At 42.8% G+C, this 21971-nt stretch overlaps 2 protein-coding genes and 1 pseudogene across 2 annotated transcripts; all 3 read left to right on the top strand.

The window, feature by feature from the left end:
* Positions 1-4017: 4017 nt before the first annotated feature.
* LOC144321747 (olfactory receptor 13C7-like) lies at positions 4018-4977 on the top strand. Its single transcript, XM_077911007.1, has one exon. It carries the CDS (start codon positions 4018-4020, stop codon positions 4975-4977), a length of 960 nt encoding a protein of 319 aa, XP_077767133.1.
* Positions 4978-16271: 11294 nt separating this feature from the next.
* On the top strand, positions 16272-17231 carry LOC144321746 (olfactory receptor 2S2-like). The gene has a single exon (XM_077911006.1). It carries the CDS (start codon positions 16272-16274, stop codon positions 17229-17231), a length of 960 nt encoding a protein of 319 aa, XP_077767132.1.
* Positions 17232-19097: 1866 nt separating this feature from the next.
* On the top strand, positions 19098-19959 carry LOC144321538 (olfactory receptor 13C7-like; annotated as a pseudogene).
* The last annotated feature ends 2012 nt before the right edge of the window (positions 19960-21971 follow it).

Here is a 21971-nt window from a genome sequence, read left to right as displayed (position 1 = left end):
GGAAATGGTATTTAGAAACCACAATCTGGGTGTCAAGGGTGCTATTGAGTTTATCATAGTTTCTAGGCCTTTCAGTGGAAAGAAGAAATATATGTAAATATAAAAAATTTATATGTATGTAAAATTCATACCTACAATTTCTATAGAATTTTTACTTAACCTCATTGATTAAGGTTATCTCCTCCCATGTACAATCTCGTTCCAGGAAAGTATGGAAAGGGCTTAATGTTGTTAGAGGCAGTTAGTTAGGTTCTAACAGGATGCCGGGAAGCAAGCAAAAGAAAAGTCAGAGACCTGTCCTGGCAGCATTCCAAAATAAAACCACAGGAAACCAGATTAAACCAGCCAGGCCCAAGATGGCTGACCAAATCTCTCTAAGGGTGTCATGACAGAAAACACCTGACCAAGTAAGGAAGAAAAGGCACATAAACCACATTCCTGAAAGAGATTACCTGCTTTGAAGAAATTTCCATCCTTGGAGTAATGAATATTCCACCCCTTTGTTAAAAACTGTTGATTAAAGGTAGAAATCCAAACCCTAGTGGGTACAGCACTCCCTGGAGCTCAATCTCTCACATCTAGAAAGTGAATAATGAGACTTAATAAACTCTCCTATTTGTACTGCTCATCTGCTGTGTTGTGTCTGTGCTTGAATTCTTTCAAGTGATGAGTCAAGAGCCCCCAGCAATATCTTTTGGATGGGCTGTGTCAAGGCCTCAGAGCCTGAGGTATCCCCAGTCCACCCAGCAACAAACTTACACCAACAAAATAAGATGTCAAGAGCTAATGTGGACACAGTCCCTGTAAAGAGCAGAAGTGAGTCAAGTTGTCACTGAGATGGTGATGTGTGTCCCGATTCCTGCATGTCTGGAAGTATTGGAGCCAATCTTAACAGCTAAAGCAATAGTGTGGTCCCTCCCACTTTTTCCTGAGCTTTCCACAGAAGACCATGAGTGGAGTACTGAGGGGTGACAGGCAGTGGAAGAGTTACAGAAGAAACTCAAGGCAGAAAGAGAGAGATACTCCAAAGTGGACCCTAAAAGCATCTCAAAGCCTCAGAGGTGACTTTCCAAAACAGGAGCAGTCACCTACCCTACCTCTGTTGGCCATGAATGGCCTCTAACAAAGAAAGGTACATGGTACAGACAAGTAAGATGGCAGATCCTCTTTGAATAGGGCAAAAAGTCCTGAATTCTACAAGCCTGTCCTGTTCAAGATAGATGTTGCCAGTATTTAAGAGCCACTTAGAAAAGAGAGTTTGTTACATAACTGAAAGGGTGGAGCCATAGCCAGAAGCTAGGTATCCAGGGTCAATGGTCCCCTAAGTTTTAAATTTTTTTTTAAATTTTTATTTATTTATGATAGTCACAGAGAGATAGAGAGAGGCAGAGACACAGGCAGAGGGAGAAGCAGGCTCCATGCACCGGGAGCCCGATGTGGGATTCGATCCCGGGTCTCCAGGATCGCGCCCTGGGCCAAAGGCAGGCGCCAAACCGCTGCGCCACCCAGGGATCCCGTCCCCTAAGTTTTAAAACCATGCTTCCTCACAGTTTAGAATGTCTGGTTATTTATTTATAAAATGCATAAATGTTCTATGGTACCAGTATGCTATATATATATTATAAAATGTTTATAAAATAAACATTTTTATAAAGATTTTATTTATTTATTCATGAGAGACACACACAGAGAGAGAGGCAGAGGGAGAAGCATGGGACTCCATCCCAGGTCTCCAGGATCACATCCTGGACTGAAGGCGGCACTAAACCGCTGAGCCACCAGGGTTGCCCCCAGGCCCAGTTTTTATACTTAGGATACATTTGTAAAAAATGTAGAAAAAAGTCCCTGCCTCTATGAAACTTGCATTTAAATGGATGGAAATAGACAAGAAATAATGACTAACATAAATAAGAAAATAATAGAGGATGGTAGAAACTGCACAGAACAGGACTGAACACATGCACCTAGTTTTGCTCCCTCCTGAAACACACAAAAACTACAGTTAAGGTTTTTTTGTTTGGTTGGTTTGGTTTGGTTCATTTTTTTTTTTAATGACAAACCACAAAAGTAAGAAGAAGGGGGACATCAGAGTGATAACATTTTGAAGTCTGGGTAGTGGATGGACTAGTGGTCATTTCCACAACAAATCTGGCAGAACCAAATCCTGAACCAGAGACAGAGACAGTGCTGTGCTACAACCAGATCTGCAGCACCGAGCGAGCAGCCCATGCCAGGTCCATCTAGGTCCAGGGGTGAATGGGTGCTGCTGAAAGAAGGAGGATTAGGCAGAAAATGTATAAGAAACAGTCCCACAGCCTTCACTCAACCCATGACATTGGCTAACTGTCCCTCAGCTATCCCCGCAAAAATTTATTCTCTGGAAAGGATAAAACAATGGATAAAACACAATAGCATAAGAAAGACTTCAAGCAACAGGACATCACTTCTGCAATCAACTGGCCTTTTTCAAGCCCACTGCTGCTATACCTGTGAAACTCTCATGGCAAGAGCTAGAATGCCCTATAAAGGCCTGGTCTATGGTAAGAGCTCAGAATCTATATGTTGGGGCACAGACAAGAAGGAACTTTCAAGGTCAAATGCTTCTTTCCAATCCCAACCTTCTGATTTTGAAAATGCCAGAGATACTGAGCTATAAGGATCTGTCCTGTGCAGTGGGTTTCACACTCTCCTAGACCTATTGTGGACTCTAATGAGAGTTCTCATTGACCGGGGGTTTATGTTAATTCTGACAGGAACAGAGTGACCCTTCTTCTCTAACGTTTTCTAAAAGCTCAACAGGATGGGTATAATGGGAGGGAGAGGGAAGAACGTATTTCTGGAGGGACTTCAAAATAATTGGATCTTAGGGACATAATCCCAGATGGATAAAGTTTCTAAACTTTGTCACTTCACTTTCAAAACTTCAAATCACTTCAGGGACTAGAATAATCCCAATAGCAGAGTGGAATTTAACTGGCTCATATAGGCAATGCATGGTCCTTTGTGGATTTTACCCAAACACAGAACAAACACCAGTAAACTTAGATCTCATCCATTTTAGGGGCTAACTCCTCTGGCTGCTACTTTCAGATAAGAAGATTGGCTAATTTCAGCCTCTGAACTATTCCCGGACCTCAGATAAGTGGTTTTCTTCACTGCCCTATTTACAGAAAAGGTAAGAGAGAGCTTGTAAAAGGATGTGTAAACTCTGTGGGCCCAGCCCAATTCCTAGCTTCATTCCTTGTGACTCCATGGCATGGGGTCAACTGGAAGGAAAGAGAGAAGGTTATCTTACTGGTAGGATAGAAAGTCCAAGAAGGAGAAATTCATTGAGATCATTTAGTTCCTGGATAGAATATCTCTAAATATAATCCATTCCAAAGTGAGTATTGAGGAAACAAAGGCCCAGAAAGGAAAAGAGACTTGATAATTCCCATACCTTGAGTGATTGGTGAAAGCCAATTCTTTTGGTAAGTGCTCCAAGTAGTTTGGAATGTGTGAAGAATGAATGAGTGAATGAATGAATATCCCAAAGGCCTGGGGACTATGAGAGAGAACTATAAAAGAGAAGAGAAGTCGTAACCAAAATTATTTGGAGAGGGGAATGATAGGAAGTGAGAATGAAGATCAGTTATCTCTCCTAGTCTTATGCCTCAAAAGAATAAAAATTCATACAAATGGAGTGTAATAATTCTCACAAAATTGATTAAAATGAATCAGCCACACATGGTATAAGCCAAGGTAAATGTGTGATGTTAATCTGAAATGAAATTAGGAAAATTAAATCCAATTTTGTGAAATCTCAAACACCTCTATGGGAGCCAAATATCACAAAGTAGATTTTAACCAATTTCTCTGCATTTACTTAGAACAATGTGAAGAGTCTCCCAGACTTCCAGGGCTGTTCTTCAGCTGTTCAGCAAGACAAGTTTCCTCAGTGGCTTTCTGCCCACTTTAGGTATCAGAGATCAGGAAGTTGGCTTTCTGAGTTCCTGTAGGTGACAGGGAAGATATATCATGGACAGGTTCAATTGGACTTCTCCTGTGATGGGGTTCATCCTCCTGGGCCTCTCAGCCCACCCGAAGCTGGAGAAAATGTTCTTTGTGCTCATCCTCTTGATGTACCTGGTGATCCTGCTGGGCAACGGGGTCCTCATCCTGGTGACCATCCTTGACTCCCGCCTGCACACACCCATGTACTTCTTCCTGGGGAACCTCTCCTTCCTGGACATCTGCTACACAACCTCCTCAGTCCCCCTTATTCTTGACAGCTTCCTGACCCCCAGCAAAACCATACCCTTCTCAGCCTGTGCTGTGCAGATGTTTCTCTCCTTTGCCATGGGAGCCACAGAGTGTGTGCTACTGGGCATGATGGCATTTGATCGCTATGTGGCCATCTGTAACCCACTTAGGTACCCTGTGGTCATGAGCAAGGCTGCCTATGTGCCCATGGCTGCCAGCTCCTGGGCAGCTGGAAGCATGACTGCCACGGTGCAAACATCCTTAGCGATGCGACTGCCTTTCTGTGGGGACAACATCATCAACCACTTCACCTGTGAGATCCTGGCAGTCCTAAAGTTGGCCTGTGCTGATATTTCCATCAATGTGATCAGTATGGCAGTGGCTAATGTGATCTTCCTTGGCATTCCAGTTCTATTTATTTCTGTCTCTTATGTGTTCATCATTGCTACCATCCTGAGGATCCCCTCAGCTGAGGGGAGGAAAAAGGCCTTCTCCACCTGCTCTGCCCACCTCACTGTAGTGGTCATCTTCTATGGAACAATCCTCTTTATGTATGGGAAGCCCAAATCCAAGGATCCTCAGGGGGCAGACAAGCAGGACATTTCTGACAAGCTCACCTCCCTCTTTTATGGGGTAGTGACCCCCATGCTCAACCCCATCATCTACAGCCTGAGGAACAAGGATGTGAAGGCTGCTGTGAGGAATCTGGTACTTCACAAACACTTTATCCAGTGATGGTGGAAGGCTCCTGATAGATCTCTATTCCCTAGTTTCTCTCACCTGAGGGGCTCAGAGAATATGCTAAAGGGCCAGTTTCATCTAAGGTACATGGGCACTCTGATTACACAGAGAGTTTTATGTGAATAGGAAGTATTTGATGGGACAAAGCTCTCCCGTTCTATAGGCACTTCTACAAAAGTATATACCATTGGTCAAGCCTCATAGCTGTCTATCTCTGGGATGCATACTGAACTAATTGATCGCCAGGAAAAATGACTCTTCAAGTTTTATTTTAAACTTACAAAAACTCTATTGTATAGATCTATAATTCCATTGCTCCTTGGTCTTTTTCTTTGAACATATTTGGATGGGCCCTGCATTCATGGTACCTTTAACATGTCCTACAACATCTTTAAAAACAGTAATATTTTTATCTTTATCCTCATTGTTTCTTTCTCCTTATTTTCATATTAATTCCTAAAACTGTTGCTTGAATTGTTCTCTTCCTATGCCTCCATAACTAACCTCTTCTGTCCTTAATCATGGTCCCCATCAGAAAATCATTCACACCTTTAGAACAGAGAGGTTAGTAGCTTGTGGCAAAACTGATGCAAGTGTCAAACACTCAGGACTTCTTTCTTTCCTCTTTTTGAAGATGTTATTCATCCCTGGCTTCTGTCCCTAGAGATCAGTGGCCTCCCATAGGTCATCAGAGTAATGTGGAAACAGAGATGTATTTAGGAGAATCAGATGAATTATCTTGTCCTGATGTGGCTTGACCAATGTGCAGCCAAGTGGTGACCATCAGGTGCTTTTCTAGCTAAGAATATCCAACTGTACAGAGCAGTGAGAGGGAGAAGAAGGTGATATCCACCAGCAGATATCTAACAATTGCTCCCATGTCTGGTGAGGAATTCCAAGTCAGCTCCCAATAGGTAGCAATCTAGAAGTCCAACTAAAAGAACGAGCAGAATAGAAAGTCTCAGAGCTGACATGAACTATTAACCCAGTAGGGAGGAAATAAAGTACCATCAAAACAAACAGCCTTTGCTGGAAAAGAGTTATTGCAGGAAAATGGTGAGACAGTGAAGAAAAGTCTCAGTGGTATTCTCTGTGGAAATCGGGAGGCTATTGAATCAAGAAAACAGAAGCAGTCTACTGAAGAGAAGCTAGGAGAAAAGGTGACTAGGAGGTAAAAACTTGTCTTATGGGAAAAGTCCACATTGATGATCAAATAAAATTCAACAGAAGTCTTTAAAAGTAGATACAACAATGCTTAAAATGAACTTTTTAATTAAAAGAACTAAAGTTTACCTCCTGGACTTAAAGGGAAAAAAAAAAAAGAGAGAGAGAGAGAGAAAGAGAGGGAGAAAATTCGGTTATTTGAGAACATGTCAGAGACATAAAATGTAGACCTGGGGAACTCTAATTTTATTCATGAGAAAAAAACAGAACAGATGAACAGCAAAAAATAATTAAGGAGGAGAAAAACATTTTGCTGAATAGAAATTTTGCATATTTTATTCATAAAAAGTTCACTGGTTGCCATTTAAGAATGGTAGCAAAAGACATACGTATGTACAGTCGATCCAAGGATAAGTTGTGATTCTCACATATGCCAAAATAATTTTATAGACTCTTCCACAGAAGAAAAGCATATTTCCCAAAAAGGAACAAGAATCTGGCTGCCATTAGCCTCCTGCTCTGGCACCTAAATGAAATGTCAGGGGAACAGAGTTCTGAGGGAAAAGGACTGTGAGTGTTCAATTCTGCACGCTCTGACCATTACACAAATATGAGAGTTAAAAAGACATTGTTGGCACATGCACAGACAATACATATCCCTATAATCTCTTTCTCAAAAAGAAATTTTATTTATAAATTTCACATAACAAACAGTTACAAATAAATAATAGAAGGAATGCCACAGATATGGTATGTAAGACACAGTGGAGAATGATCAAATGCTTAAGATCAATAAAGTCTAATGCATGCTTGATACCAAACATACAAAAACAAATATATAAAGGAACAATTAGAAAATGTATCGAGATAAACAGTAACAACAAAGCAATGCTGTGGGATGCCTGGGTGACTCAGTGCTTGAGTGTCTGCCTTCGACTCAGGTCATGATGCCACAGGGAGCCTGCTTCTCCCTCTGCCTATGTCTCTGCCTCTCTCTATGTGTCTCTTAGGAATAAATAAATAAATAAATAAAAACTTTTAAAAAGAAGCAATGCTGTGACCCCAGTTACATCTAGATGACTTTATTAAGCTGAGAAATTAAGAAAGAGAAGTACAGTTACAACCCATAGGTCTCATGAAAAATGTGGTGGATAGGGGAATCTTATGAGTATAATTCATTGCACTGATACTGAAATAACAAAAGTCGTAGTATGCTTATTGAAATTTTGAGAGAAAATACCAGTAGACTAGTGTAGGATGAAGAGTTTTGGTAAGAATTAAATGATGGTAAATGAACAAAGAGAGTTGACCAGGTGTGCCTGGGTGGTCCAGTCAGTTAAACATCCCACTCTTGGTTTTGGCTCAGGTTGTGAACTTGAGATAGTGAGATCTAGCTCTGAATGGAGCTCTACACTCAGCAGGGAGTCTGCTTAAGATTCTCTTTCCTCAGCCCCTCTACTCACTTGCTCTCTCAAATAAATAAATATATATATTTATTTATTTAAAAAACAATTATCAAATGAAAAAGTCATTACTGAACTTGAGTAGATTTAAATAATTGTGTATTAAATCCATGATACACATTACCCAGTTTCTTAAAGGGCTTAAAGGTTTCTAACTTTAGGAAAGATTAGGAGATCTATTGCAATGATTTTAGTAATAGATTCAAAAAGAAACGGTGGAGGTTCCCTGGGTAGCTCAGTGGTTTAGCGCCTGCCTTCGGCCCCCGGCATGATCCTGGAGTCCCGGGATCGAGTCCCGCATCAGTGATCTCGATAACAAATATTGAGATGTCACTTGATAATTACCTCCATTTCTGACTTTTTTAAAGTAGCAGACTTAAATAGAGGAAGTCATCCTTGACATGCAATAAACTATCAGAACATCAGCAAGCAGCATGCCTACAACTTGGATTAGGACACCCACTTACAATGTTTATGACATCTGCAGAGTCTAGCTAATAATTGAGATCAGGAAGATAAAGAAAATAAATATTGAGATGAAGAAAAAAAGAAAACAATTCACAAATGTTGTTTGACTAGAAACAATTTTAATCGAATGCCAAAACTACAAGAAGTAGTAAGAAAGTACACTAGAGTGGTTTTATATAATTCACAAACACTTTACACGACCTAGGGGAAAATATATAAAGAACTATAAGAGACCTATATGAATATTACCCACTTATAATGATCATACAACAACAGGAGAAATAATAAGATATGTTCAATTTGAAGAAGGAAAAGCCCTGAAAGTAAGCCTCAGGACATTTAACTACCCTCCACCCAAGTACCCTCATTCAAAAGCTTTCTTCCCTCTTGCCAATAGGTTGGCATGAGCCATGCTCCATCCACTTTCCCATCCCTAGAGCAGGCCCATTCTGTTACTAGGGAAGGAAGGTCCAAGCTCAGAGCTTGGAGGCAAACATGAGAGCTCCCTGACCTAAAGGTCTCAGAAGCAAAGAAAACCAGCCTTCAACTCAGCCCGTGTTTTTGCGGTATCCAAATTGTCTAGAACAGACCACTGTCCAAAGGAGGCTTTCAGGGCTCTGCGTATGTGCTGATCATTTTCCACCTCATTACAACTAGTGACCATTTACTGCAGGTTAGGATGATACCTAAAATCTTCAAGAGATTACAATATCCATTGAAAGCTTTCACTAGCACCACCAAATCAAACATCACAGATGATCACATGTCAAGAATGTACTCACCCAAATATGTTGAATCAGAGCATTTCAGATGCTGGACTGAGGGAAAGGACCAGGTGTGATGCAGGAGCTGCCTGACTCTTCAAACAGGTAATCTTCCTGGACCCCAGGCAACTGCTGTCAGGAAGAAATGTAGGAGTTGGGGAGGGGATGAAGAATAGCTGTCCCAGCTCCAGGTTCACTGCTTACCTCTGGTGCTTGTGGAGTTGAGCTGACTGTCCTCCCCAAATTCTTTAATCGTATCAAGATAAGCATTACGAGGGCCAAACAAAACTTGTTCCATAGATAGATGTGGCTAGAGATGGCCAGATTTCTAGAAAAGAACAAGGCCAGTAACCTTTTGACCTCAGTAGAGCTACTTCTTGCTAGACACGTCTCCAAAGGCAAGGGAAACAAAGGCAAAAATGAACTACTAGGACTTCATCAAGATAAAAAGCTTTTGCTCAGCAAAGGAAACAGTAAACAAAACCAAAAGACAACCTGAGCACTAGAGATGATGTCTGTCAATGTCTTATCAGAAAACGGGCTAGTATCTAAGGTCTACAAAGAATTTACCAAACTCAACATCCAAAAAACAAACAATCCAGTCAAGAAACGAGTAGAAGACAGGAACAGACATTTCTCCAAAGAAGACATACAAATGGCCAACGGACACATGAGAAAATGCTCCACATCACTCCGCATCTAGCAAATACAGATCAAAACACTAATGAGATACCCCATCACAGCAGTCAGAATGGCTAAAATTAACAATGCAGAAACAACAGAGGTTTGCGAGGATGCAGAGCAAACGGAACTATCTCACTGTTGGCCAGAGGATAAACTAGTGCAGCTACTTTGAAAAGCAATATGGATATTTTGTACATTGCTGCTCTAAACATCGGAGTGAAATAAGTCAATCGGAGAAGGACAAACATTATATGGTCTCATTCATTTGGGGAACATAAAAAATAGTGAAAGGGAATAAAGGGGAAAGAAGAAAAAATGAGTGGGAAATATCAGAAAGGGAGACAGAACATGAAAGAGTCCTAACTCTGGGAAACGAACTAGGGGTGGTGGAAGGGGAGGTGGGCGGGGGTTGGGGGTGACTGGGTGACAGGCACTGATGTGGACACTTGATGGGATAAGCCCTGGGTGTTATTTTATATGTTGGCAAATTCAATACCAATAAAAAATAAATTTATTTTAAAAAAAAGAAAACAATATGGAGCTTCCTCAAAAAGTTAAAACTAGGGCTACTTTATGACCCAACAAATGCACTACTAGGGATTTACCTCAAAGAATCAAATGTAGTAATCCAATGGAGCAACTATACCCGCTGTTCATAGCAACAATATCCACAATAGCCAAACTATGGAAACAGCACAGATGTCCATCAACAAATAATGGATAAAGAAAGTGGTTTGTATATACAGTGGAATACTACTTGGCCATCGAAAAATGAAATCTTACCATTTTCAGCAATGCGGATGGGACTAGAGGATATCATACTAATCAAAATAAGTTAATCAGAGAAAGACAATTATCATATGATCTCACTTACAGGTGGAATTTAAGTAACAAGACAGAGGATCATAGGGGAAGGGAAGAAAAAATGAAACAGGACAAAATCAGAGAGGGAGACAAACCATAAGAGACTCTTAATCATAGAAAACAAACTGAGGGTCGGTGCAGGGGAGAGAGGTGTGGAGACGGGGTACCTGGGTGATGGACATTAAGGAGGGCATGTGATATAATGAACACAGGGTGTTATAAAAGACTGATGGATCACTGACCTCTACTTTTGAAACCAATAATACATTCATTATATGTTAGTTAATTGAATTTGAATAAACCAATCTGGAAAAGATAGTCTCTTCAATAAATGGTGTGGAGAAAGCTGGAGAGCTATATGCAAAAGAATGAAATTGGACTAATTTTTATATCATACACAAAAGTGAAATAAAAATGGATTAAAGATTGAAAGGAAAGACTCGACCATAAAACTCCTAAAAGAAAACATAGGCAACAAATTCTTGCACATTGGCCTCAACAACGTTTTTCTGGATATGACATTCTGCACCTCACAATGGTCAGAATGCCTACATTAAAAAAGACAAGAAATAACATATACTGGTGAGGAAGTAGAGAAAATGTTAAATTAATGGTTACAAAGTGTTTGTCCCAGTGACAGGCACATGGGAGGGCCTCAATGAACATAGTCAATTCTGCTGCTGCTGTAGTTAGATATTTCTCCTGTCTCCCCGTTCTGGATGCCTAGGACTCACATGGGACAATGTATTTTGTCTCTGAATGGAGCACTGGCTGGTCTGGGACCAAAGGGAAAGCTCAGAAGACAGTGGCATCTGCTGTATGCTCTTCTCCAGTTGACCTTCTCCCAGTTGACTGTGTCCCAGTTGTTACCTTTAATTGGAGGCCCCAGGTATGCTTAAGGCCTGTACCCTATGCACGTTTGACATTCCAAACTTTAGATTGCTTCTGGGACTAACAGAGTCCCTGTAAGAGATCACAGCTGCTGCTTGGGGAATCCTTTCACTGCTGGGGAAAAGGTACCCTTGGGATCGCTGGGCTTCAGATCAGGATGACAGGTCCTGTCCAGGAAGAGTCTGTAGCTGAGGCACCTAGTCAGCCTGCACAGCTAGGAGGAAGGATGCGAAGGAAACAGCAGCAGAGGCTAAAGTTCCCACAAGGATGTCAGCAGAGAAGAAGAAAGAGGATCTCAGGGGCAAAGGAAGTCCGGCCGGGGAGTGTCCAGGGTCTTTCTGTGGCATCCGGGGCCTGGCCCAGGGCACAGTGAGAAGCTGAGAATTGTGTCCGATATCAGAAGACCCAGAGAAGTGTCTTCAAGCAGGATGCAGGTAGGGAGCTCTGGGCTGTGGTGGGGACAGGGATGGTGGCCATGACTTCTGAAGAGCATTTTCCAAAGATAGACTTGCCTCCTCACCCTGCCTCTGCTCCAAGAACCTTCCAGCTGCAACTGACCGTGAGCAGCTTGCTGGAGCAGAGAGGAACAGCTAAGGTAAACCCAAGCAGTCCCTCATGCTCTACAGAGCTCACTAGTGACCAAGCCCCTGCCCTGACACTGCTGTTCCATCCTCCCTGGGAGGAGCCCAGACCCTTGGGAGGAAAGCAGCCTGATTTCTTGCTGAGATTTCCCAGAAGACTGAGCCTTGCTCAGGGTCAGAGGGTGAGCAGACAGCAAGTTGGGACCTATCATTGTCTGTGACTCCCAGTCTGTAGCTAGTTCTATTTCCCTCACTTTCTTCCTACCCCTCTTTCATGGGGGAAACAGTCCAAGACTCCCAATAGATGCCTGAAACCACAGAGAATCCTGAACTCTGTGTATCCTGTTTCTTCCTATACATACATACCTAGGATCAAGTTTAATTTCTAAATCTGACACAGTGAGAGATCAACAACCAATATATAGATGAGTTATGACAATATACTGTAATGAAAGTTATGTGCATGTGACTCCCTAAGTATCTTATTGTACTGCACCCTCCCTTCTTCTTTGAAGAAACAAGATGAGAAAATGGCCACACGATGAGCTGAAGTGAGGTGAGTGACCTAGGCATCATGATATAGCTGAGCCTGCTATTGACCTTGTGACCATATGTCAGAAAGGCCATCTTCGGCTGCAAACCACAGTTGGAGGTGTTGGCAGGGCAGGAACCAAAACTTTGCCAAGCAAAATGCTTCTTTTTTTTTTAAGATTTTATTTATTTACTCATGAAAGACACAGAGAGGCAGAGACATAGACAGAGAGAGAAGCAGGCTCCTCCCCATCAGGGAGCCTGATGTGGGACTCGATCCTTGAACTGGGTACTCACCCTGAGCCAAAGGCATACACCCAACCGCTGAGCTACCCAGGCATCCCAAGCAAAATGCTTCTAATGAGAAATTACTATACTGAGAATCTCCCCCCTGAACACAAAGTAATTTTTGCCCATTGTATTAGATAATTTGATAATATTGGGGTGTCTGGGTGGCTCAGTCAAGACCATCTACTTTGAGTATAAGAGTGTGTACACAAGTATTCTTCCTCCTTTATTGTAGTGTAACGGTATACAATTATAAACATAACTTAAAGTCTAATATTTCATTATATGAAATGGCATCGTCAGCCATTTATTAGTAGGTATTTTGTTTCCCATATTCATTCATAAATAAGGCTGTGATGAATGCCTTTATTGAGAGATACTGGCCTTCTGCTCTCATTGATCCTTTGGAATTTCTTCCCAAAGCTCGAGTTCCTGAGTTCCGTGGGCCTTTCATGTATTCTGTTTCCTATGCAAACTGCTCCAGAGAGGCTGTACGTGTGCATGGGGCTCTGGACCACCTTGTGTTCCTGTCCTCTTCTCAGCTGCCTGCTAGCTCCAGAGATCAGTAGTGACCAGCCCACAAGCAAGGCTCTGTCCCTGGGACAAGCTGAGGTGTCATACCTGTAGGATGCAGCCACAAAGGTAAAGACTTCCCTTCCTTTCCTGGCTCTCACAGGCTGACACATGGCCACCTGGGGCTGTAGGTGTCAGAGCTCTTTGTTCTCTTCCATCCTGAATCTCCTCCAAAGCCTGGCACAGCATTATTTCCAACTGGCCATATCTTGAGGGGAAACCAAGTACTCAGAGCTCTCCTTCACAGACACACACAAACACACACACACACACACACACACACACGGGCGTGCCACACATTGAAGAGAGTGGGCTGTCTCCTTCATCAAAGTCTGCTCCCTGTCTGGTGAGGACAGTGCTGGACAGCTCACGACAGAGTTGGGATGCCCTGGGAAGCACTTGTTCAGCCCATTCACAATGCACAGGGGCAAACTGAGGCCTAGGACTGGCTCAAGCTACACAGATATCCATGTCACAAACAGCCCTGGGCTCAGTGTGCAAGATCTTCCTAGCCATCCAGTTCATTCCAATTGAACCAGCTTTCATTCAGCATGGCAGGCATGAAGGACTTCCATGGCAGCAGCTCTCACATGGGTCAAATCTTGTGCATCGCTCATGTCCACAGCACATTGTCCATGGGAATCAGCTTCTGTGTACACAGTTCTGTCTGAAAGAGTGGACAGGATGGCCTCTCTCACAGAACCACCGTCCCTGGTCTCCAACCACAGCATATCCTAGTCACTCTTGAATCCTGCTTGTGGCATTGACCTTTCCTTTTCTGGGGCTGGGAGAGCCACTGGGAGGAATGGGAGACAGGCTGGGGCAGAATTTCATGGTGAAGCACCCAGAATGGGCCTGCACTGAGCACTCGGGAGCACCCTCACGTGCTGAATTAGGGATGGGGCAGGGTCCTAGGCTTGTATGGAAAACACAATGAAACCCATGGTTGCATAATGGGGGCAACCCTTCCTCATTTAGATCGGTGCTCCTCTGCCAGGCACGATTGGTACCTCCTTCTCCTCCCAGAAACATTTGGCAATGTGTGGAGACATTTCTAATTGTTACATCTCAAGGAGCAGGTGCTACTGGCAACAGGTGGGCAGAGGTCAGGGATGGTGCTAAACATCCTATGATGCACCGGACAGCCCACACGGCAAAGAATTCCCCAGCCCCAAATGTCACTAGTGCCGAGGCTGACAAAGTCTAGGTTCAGGGCATGAGCTACTCTGCCTGAGAATATATCTGACATAAAGTCCTACCATGACTGAAGCAAGAGCGTGTGGACAATGAGACAGATCAGAGAATACACAGGGCTGAATTGGAGAGACAGACTCTCTTAAGTATCTGTGTAGCTATTTGGTGGAAAGAACCCAGGTTTGGCGCCTGGGATCCAGCCCCAGCTCTGTCACTCAAACTTAAGAACCGAATCTTTGGCTCCTCTGAGCTTTGGTTACTTTTACCCATAAAACTTGAGAGATAACATCTTCTCTGTGGAATGTTGCAAAGAAGTGGCACAAAATATATGGTCATAAAGATTAACCACTTCTCTTCTACCCTCCACCCACTCATACATTCACACACACATACACACACACATGTGCACCCACACTCACAGGACGCAGGCACACACACCACCTCAATTTTTTTATTGGAGTTCAATTTTCCAACATATAAAATAACACCCAGTGCTCATCCCATCAAGTGCCCCCCTCAGTGCCTGTCACCCAGTCACCCCCACACCCCGCCCACCTCCCCTTCCACCACCCCTTGTTCATTTCCCAGAGTTAGGAGTTTCTCATGTTCTGTCTCCCTCTCTGATATTTCCTACTCGTTTTCTCTCCTTTCCCCTTTATTCCCTTTCACTATCTTTTATATTCATACACCACCCCCATTAAGAAAGAGCTATAGACATATTACAAGTGGGGTTTCTGAATACAGAGTCTGGGCAACTGTTCTGAGAGACGGGAAATCCTCTACACAAAAGCATACAAGTCTTCCTGTAAGCTAGCTGCTTGCATGAAACACCACAATGGAGGCAGAGTCAGACATTACCCAAGAATAAAGTATAAACATGAGGGGACAAAGGAAAACATTCCTTAGTCACCGTTAGTTTAGAATTTCACCAATAGTCTAATGAGGTGGGATTAGAAGTGAATGCCATATATCCTGCTATGTGATAACTGTCGCCAGCGTGGTCATTAAGAATGGAGTTAACTGGTCAGTAAGCTCATGGCTCTCATCCCATAGTGTGGGTCACTCGCCCGGGTTACTGCTTCCGTGGACTTCATAAAGCTCTTCCCCATGAGGGCACATCCCCACATATTGCCATTAATGTGTATTAAAACAGGCAGATCTCAGTACTGACAATGGTCACGTCTGTGTTGCGGAGGGTGGGCAGAGTCAAGAAGTCATCCTCATGTTGCTGAACGTTTACCTCGGCTTTATCCTGGCTGGATTTAGATGTACACTTTTAAACAAGTTCCTTCCAAATGGAATCGATGTTAAAAAGGCTCGAAACCTTGGTAGTTGTAAGAATTAGATCAGCTTGGGGATTCTTGTACCTGAGAATATAGGAAAGCTGAGATTACATGAAATATCTATGCATGTATATAAAAAAGATGTAATTTATAGCATTTTCTAATGCTCACCATAAAGCAGAGGAAAAGTCCCTTCTGAATGGGGATTAGCTCTGCTGAACTCAGGTCCTCTGTATATTACCACTTTACTCAAACTTGGGCAGATCACTTCCCCCTCTGGGCCTCAGTTGCTTTTACAGGCAATGAGAGAAAAACTCCCTCGCAAACAGCTGCGTACAATATTGCTAAACTCTGTTCCAGCCTGGACCTTCTCTCATCTGAGGGGTAAGCACACCTACCTATTATCTCTTTTATCTCTTATACGCGTACGCTCTCCTACTACGTAGCTGGGACTTGACGGCTTACTAGATGCCTGAGACGCTTCACAAGAAAGCCTCAAATGCTGCTTTTGTGCTTTGGTGAAGACAGAAGGGGGAACACATGGAAAAAGCCAACTGGTCCTCCCCTGTGGCGGGGTTCATTCTCCTGGGACTCTCAGACCACCCAAGGTTGGAGAAAATGTTTTTTGTGCTCATCCTCCTGATGTACCTGATGATCCTGCTGGGCAACGGGGTCCTCATCCTGGTGACCATCCTTGACTCCCGCCTGCACACACCCATGTACTTCTTCCTGGGGAACCTCTCCTTCCTGGACATCTGCTACACAACCTCCTCAGTCCCTCTAGTCCTGGATGGCTTCCTGACCCCCAGGAAAACCATCTCCTTCTCAGCCTGTGCTGTGCAGATGTTCTTCTCATTTGCTATGGCAGGTACAGAGTGTGTGCTTCTGGGCATGATGGCATTTGATCGCTATGTGGCCATCTGTAACCCGCTGAGGTACCCTGTGGTCATGAGCAAGGCTGCCTATGTGCCCATGGCTGTCAGCTCCTGGGCTATTGGTGGTACTGCTTCTGTGGTACACACATCCTTGACAATTCAGTTGCCTTTCTGTGGAAACAATGTCATCAATCACCTTGCCTGTGAGATCCTGGCTGTCCTGAGATTGGCCTGTGTTGACATCTCCATCAATGTCATCAGCATGGGAGTGACAAATGTGATCTTCCTGGGGGTCCCAGTACTCTTTATCTCTATCTCTTATGTGTTCATCATTGCTACCATCCTGAGGATCCCCTCAGCTGAGGGGAGGAGAAAGGCTTTCTCCACCTGCTCTGCCCACTTCACTGTGGTGGTCATCTTCTACGGGACCTTATTTTTCATGTATAGAAAGCCCAAATCTAAGGATTCGCTGGAAGACAATAAAGAGGACCTTTCAGACAAGCTCATTCCCCTCTTTTATGGAGTGGTGACCCCCATGCTCAACCCCATCATCTATAGCCTCAGGAACAAGGACGTGAAGTCTGCTGTGTGGAACCTGATGTCACAGAAATGCTTCACCAGGTGATGTAGAAGGGCTCCACTGTGGTTCTCATCCTATGGGACAGAGGACTTTTGAGCATTACAGCTGCCATTCAAAAGACAAGTCAAGTTATCCAGAATGGTTGCTTGCCCTTCAGTCCATTTTCAGGGAATGATTAACTTCTCAGATGCATCTTCTGATTCTTAGCCATATATCTGAGAGTTTCAACTCATGCCAGACAATGAAGGTCTAATTTATATACAAAGACATTCTGAACACATAGTAAAACTGAGGAGACTGGAACCATTAGAGTGAGTTGAATGACCTGTACTGTGTCTAAGCAACACAGTTGGGAGATCGAGGGATCTCCCAGAAACATTGCCATTCCTCTTGGATTCCCCAGGAGAGTCAGAGCAACAAGGAGGAAGTGAGAATTTTCATTTTGGACCTTTTTTTTATGACACTCAAATTGCCTGAAGTTCTAAGAAGAGACAAAGACAAGTTCTCCACATAGAGAGCTTTTGGGTGGGAACAATCTATTCTGATTTACTGAATTTCTTTTTAGGTATAGAACATGAGGCTATTTTTTCTCAAGGTACTTCACATCACGAAACACTGCTAATAAATGTAAGAAGGAGTATAGAGTTTGAATTTGCTATTCATCACATACAGCAATTCCCAGTAGAATGCTAGTATTCAGTTAGATTTTCACCTATATTCTGATAAAAAGAAAGATGGTATAGATACGACAGATGGAGAGACAGACAGCAGCTAAATATATTGGAAGACCTTGGGTTGGGGGAGCTAACATTTGACACCTTTCTTTGTTCCAGGACTTTGACACGTTTCTTTGTACCAGGACTTATCTAGTGTTTAGTATGCTACAGTACACTGTGAATGTCCAAGACACGTAAACTCTGTAGCATTTTCTGAGCATCCATAGCTCAGCAGGATAAAAGTTGGAAAGCATTTTCATACCTATGACCTTGGGAGGGTTGTTTAAACTTTCCCAGTCTATTTCTTCATACTTTAACACCTTACTTCTAGATTTCACATGAATTCGATAGGAAATTATAGATAAGTGCCTTGTAAATGTTAAGCACAATGGAACTAGAAGATAGTAGTAGTAGTTGTATCTTGAATGCTGCACAGTCCTGTGTGCCGTGTGGAAAGGAGCAACACATGGTCCCTAGCTAGATGATAGACACCCAAGATGAATGAGAATTTCAAAGATGGTAGCAGTTGAAAAGCAACATTTTGACAGCAACTTCGAGGAAATTCTTTGAAAATGGTAGACTTATTTAAAAAGAGAATTTAGAAAGTTGATCCAATTTTGAGACTAGATGTTAGTAATGGGAAGTTTCTGCTTCAAGTGATATTTACATTTTCTTATACTTACTAAAACAGAGTTCCGTAAGGATACATATTTTGTTAATAATATTTCATATCCTTCTGTTCATCCTGTTCCTGATTTCTACTTTGCACCAGTAGAGAATAACTTGCCATTGCAAATACACAAATGACATCTAGCGGCCATTTAAGCAAACTTCAGACCCTTAGTGGAGCCATGCCCTGAAGAGGCTTCAGGGGGTTTTCTTATTCAATCCTATGGCATGCAGTTCCTCTCCAATGTTCCTGATTGTAGTCAACAGACATTTGTTAGGACACCTCCAATGACAAAGAATTCAATCCTTCTGTTTTCTAACTTTTTCATTCAGCCCTAGTAATTTCCTCCACAGTATGCTTAACTATACCCTCCAGTTACTTCTACCATCACCCCTTATTGGATTCAGTGCTTCTACTTGAGATGCATCCAATCTCTTTCCTTCTGGAATATGAAGATAGTTCTTTGGGTCCCAAGACCAGAAGAACTTGAAAGGATCCAGCCCAAATAGCCCAGTCCTTCCTCCGATGCCAATGTTCTTTGTGCTCATCCTCCTAATGTATCTAGTGATCCAGAGGGCAATGGGGTATGCATCCTGGTGACCCTGTCTACCTCCCACCAGGAGATGTTCATGACTTCTTCACTGGGAACCCACATTCTTGGGCATCTCAGTCTCCCTCATTCTTGACAGCTTCGTAACTCCCAGGAAAGCCATTCCCCTTCTCCACGTCTGCTGTGCAGATGTTTCTCTCCTTTGCCAAGGGAGCCACAGAGATTATGCTACTGAGCATGGTGGCATTTGATCACTATGTGGCTCTGTAACCTCCTAGGTACATTGTGTTCAAAGCAAGACTGTGTATGTCCTCATGTCTGCCAGTTTCTGGAAGGCTGGGTGCATGACTCCCATGGTGTAAACATCCTGAGCAATGAGAAGGCCTTCCATGACTATATCATCAATCCCTTTATCTGTGAGATCCTGGCTGTGCTGATTTTGTCCTGTGCGGACATCTCATCAATGTGATCGGTATGGCAGTAGCCCATGTAATCTTCCTAGGCATTCCAGTTCTGTTTATTTTTGTCTCTTATATGTTCATCATTGCTACCATCCTGAGGATCCCCTCAGCTGAAGGGAGGATAAAGGCCTTCTCCACCTGCTCTGCCCACCTCACTATAGTGGTCGTCTTCTATGGAACAATCCTCTTCATGTATGGGAAGCCCAAATCCAAGGATCCTCAGGGGGCAGACAAGCAGGAGATTTCAGACAAGCTCACCTACCTCTTCTGTGGGGTGGTGACCCCCATGCTCAACCCCATCATCTACAGCCTGAGGAACAAGGACGTGAAGGCTGCTGTGAGGAACCTAGTACTTCACAAACACTTTATCCAGTGATGGTGGAGGGCTCCTGATAGATCTCTATTCCCTAGTTTCTCTCACCTGAGGCACTCAGAGGATAAGCTAAAAGTCCAGTTTCATCTAAGGTACATAGGCACTCTGATTACACAGAGAGTTTTTTTTTTTTTTAATTTACTTATGATAGTCACAGAGAGAGAGAGGCAGAGACACAGGCAGAGGGAGAAGCAGGCTCCATGCACCGGGAGCCTGGTATGGGATTCGATCCCGGGTCTCCAGGATCGCGCCCTGGGCCAAAGGCAGGCGCCAAACTGCTGCACCACCCAGGGATCCCTACACAGAGAGTTTTATGTGAATAGGAAGCATTTGATGGGACATAGCTCTCTCATTCTATAGGCACTTCTACAAAAGTATATACCATGGTCAAGCCTCATAGCTGTCTATCTCTGGGATGCATACTGAACTAATTGATCGCCAGGAAAAATGACTCTTCAAGTTTTATTTTTAACTTACAAAACTCTATTGTATAGGTCTGTAATTCCATTGCTCCTTGGCCTTTTTCTTTGAACATATTTGGATGGGCCCTGCATTCATGGTACTTTTAACATGTCCTACAACATCTTAAAAAACAGTAATATTTTTATCTTTATCCTCATTGTTTCTTTCTCCTTATTTTCATATTAATTCCTAAAACTGCCGCTTGAATTGTTCCCTTCCTATGCCTCCATTATTAACCTCTTCTCCTGTCCTTAATCATGGTCCCCATCAGAAAATCATTCACAGCTTTGGAACAGAGAGGTTAGTAGCTTGTGGCAAAACTGATGCAAGGGTCAAAGGTCCAGGCCTTTTATCCCCCTTTTCCTGGCTCCTGTCCCTAGAGATCAGTGGTCTCCCACAGGTCAGCAGAGTGATATGGAAATGGAGATGTATTTAGGAGAATCAGATGAATTATCTTGACCTGATGTGGCTTGACCAAACGTGCAGCCAAGTGGTGACCATCAGGTGTTTTCAAGCTAAGAATGCCCAACCGTACAGGGCAGTCAGAGGGAGAAGAAGGCGATGTTCACCAGCAGACATCTAACAATTGCTCCCATGTCTGGTGAGGAATTCCATGTCAGCTCCCAATAGATAGCAATCTAGAAGTCCAGCTAAAAGAATGAGCAGAGTAGAAAGTCTCAGAGCTGACATGAACTATTAACCCAGTAGGGAGGAAATAAAGTACCATCAAAACAAACAGCCTTTGCTGGAAAAGAGTTATTGCAGGAAAATGGTGAGACAGTGAAGAAAAGTCTCAGTGGTATTCTCTGTGGAAATCGGGAGGCTATTGAATCAAGAAAACAGAAGCAGTCTACTGAAGAGAAGCTAGGAGAAAAGTTGACTAGGAGGTAAAAACTTGTCTTATGGGAAAAATCCAATTGGTGATCAAATAAAATTCAACCGAAGTCTTTAAAAGTAGATACAACAATGCTTAAAATGAACTTTTTAATTAAAAAGAACTAAAGTTTACCTCTTGGATTTAAAAGGGGAAAAAATGAGAGAGGGGGAAAATTCGGTTATTTGAGAACATGTCAGAGACATAAAAGGTAGACCGGGGGAATCCATAATTTTATTCATGAGAAGAAAACAAAACATATGAAAGACAAAAAATAATTAAGGAGGAGAAAAACATTTTGCTGAACAGAAATTTTGCATATTTTATTCATAAAAGGTTTATTGATCACCAGGTAAGAATTATAGCAAATGATGTATCTATGTACGATCAATCCAAGGATAAGTTGTGATTTGCACATATGCCAAACTAATTCTATAGACTTTTCCACAGAAGAAAAGCATATTTACCAAAAGGAACAAGAATCTGGCTGGCTTCCATTGGCTTGCTGCTCTGCCACCCTAAATGTAGATGCCAGTGCAACAAGGTTTACGGAATTCTGAGGGAAAGGAGCCATGAGTCTCGAATTCTACACACCCTGACCATTACACAAATATGAGAGTTAAAAAGACATTGTTGGCACATGCAAACACAGACAACGCATATCCTATAATCTCTTTCG

The sequence above is a fragment of the Canis aureus genome, chromosome 10 (genome assembly GCF_053574225.1).
Source record: "Canis aureus isolate CA01 chromosome 10, VMU_Caureus_v.1.0, whole genome shotgun sequence".
In the NCBI taxonomy this organism is placed as follows: Eukaryota; Metazoa; Chordata; class Mammalia; order Carnivora; family Canidae; genus Canis; species Canis aureus.
The sequence above is the reverse complement of the archived record's forward strand: the minus strand, read 5'-3'. Positions and strand labels throughout refer to the sequence as shown.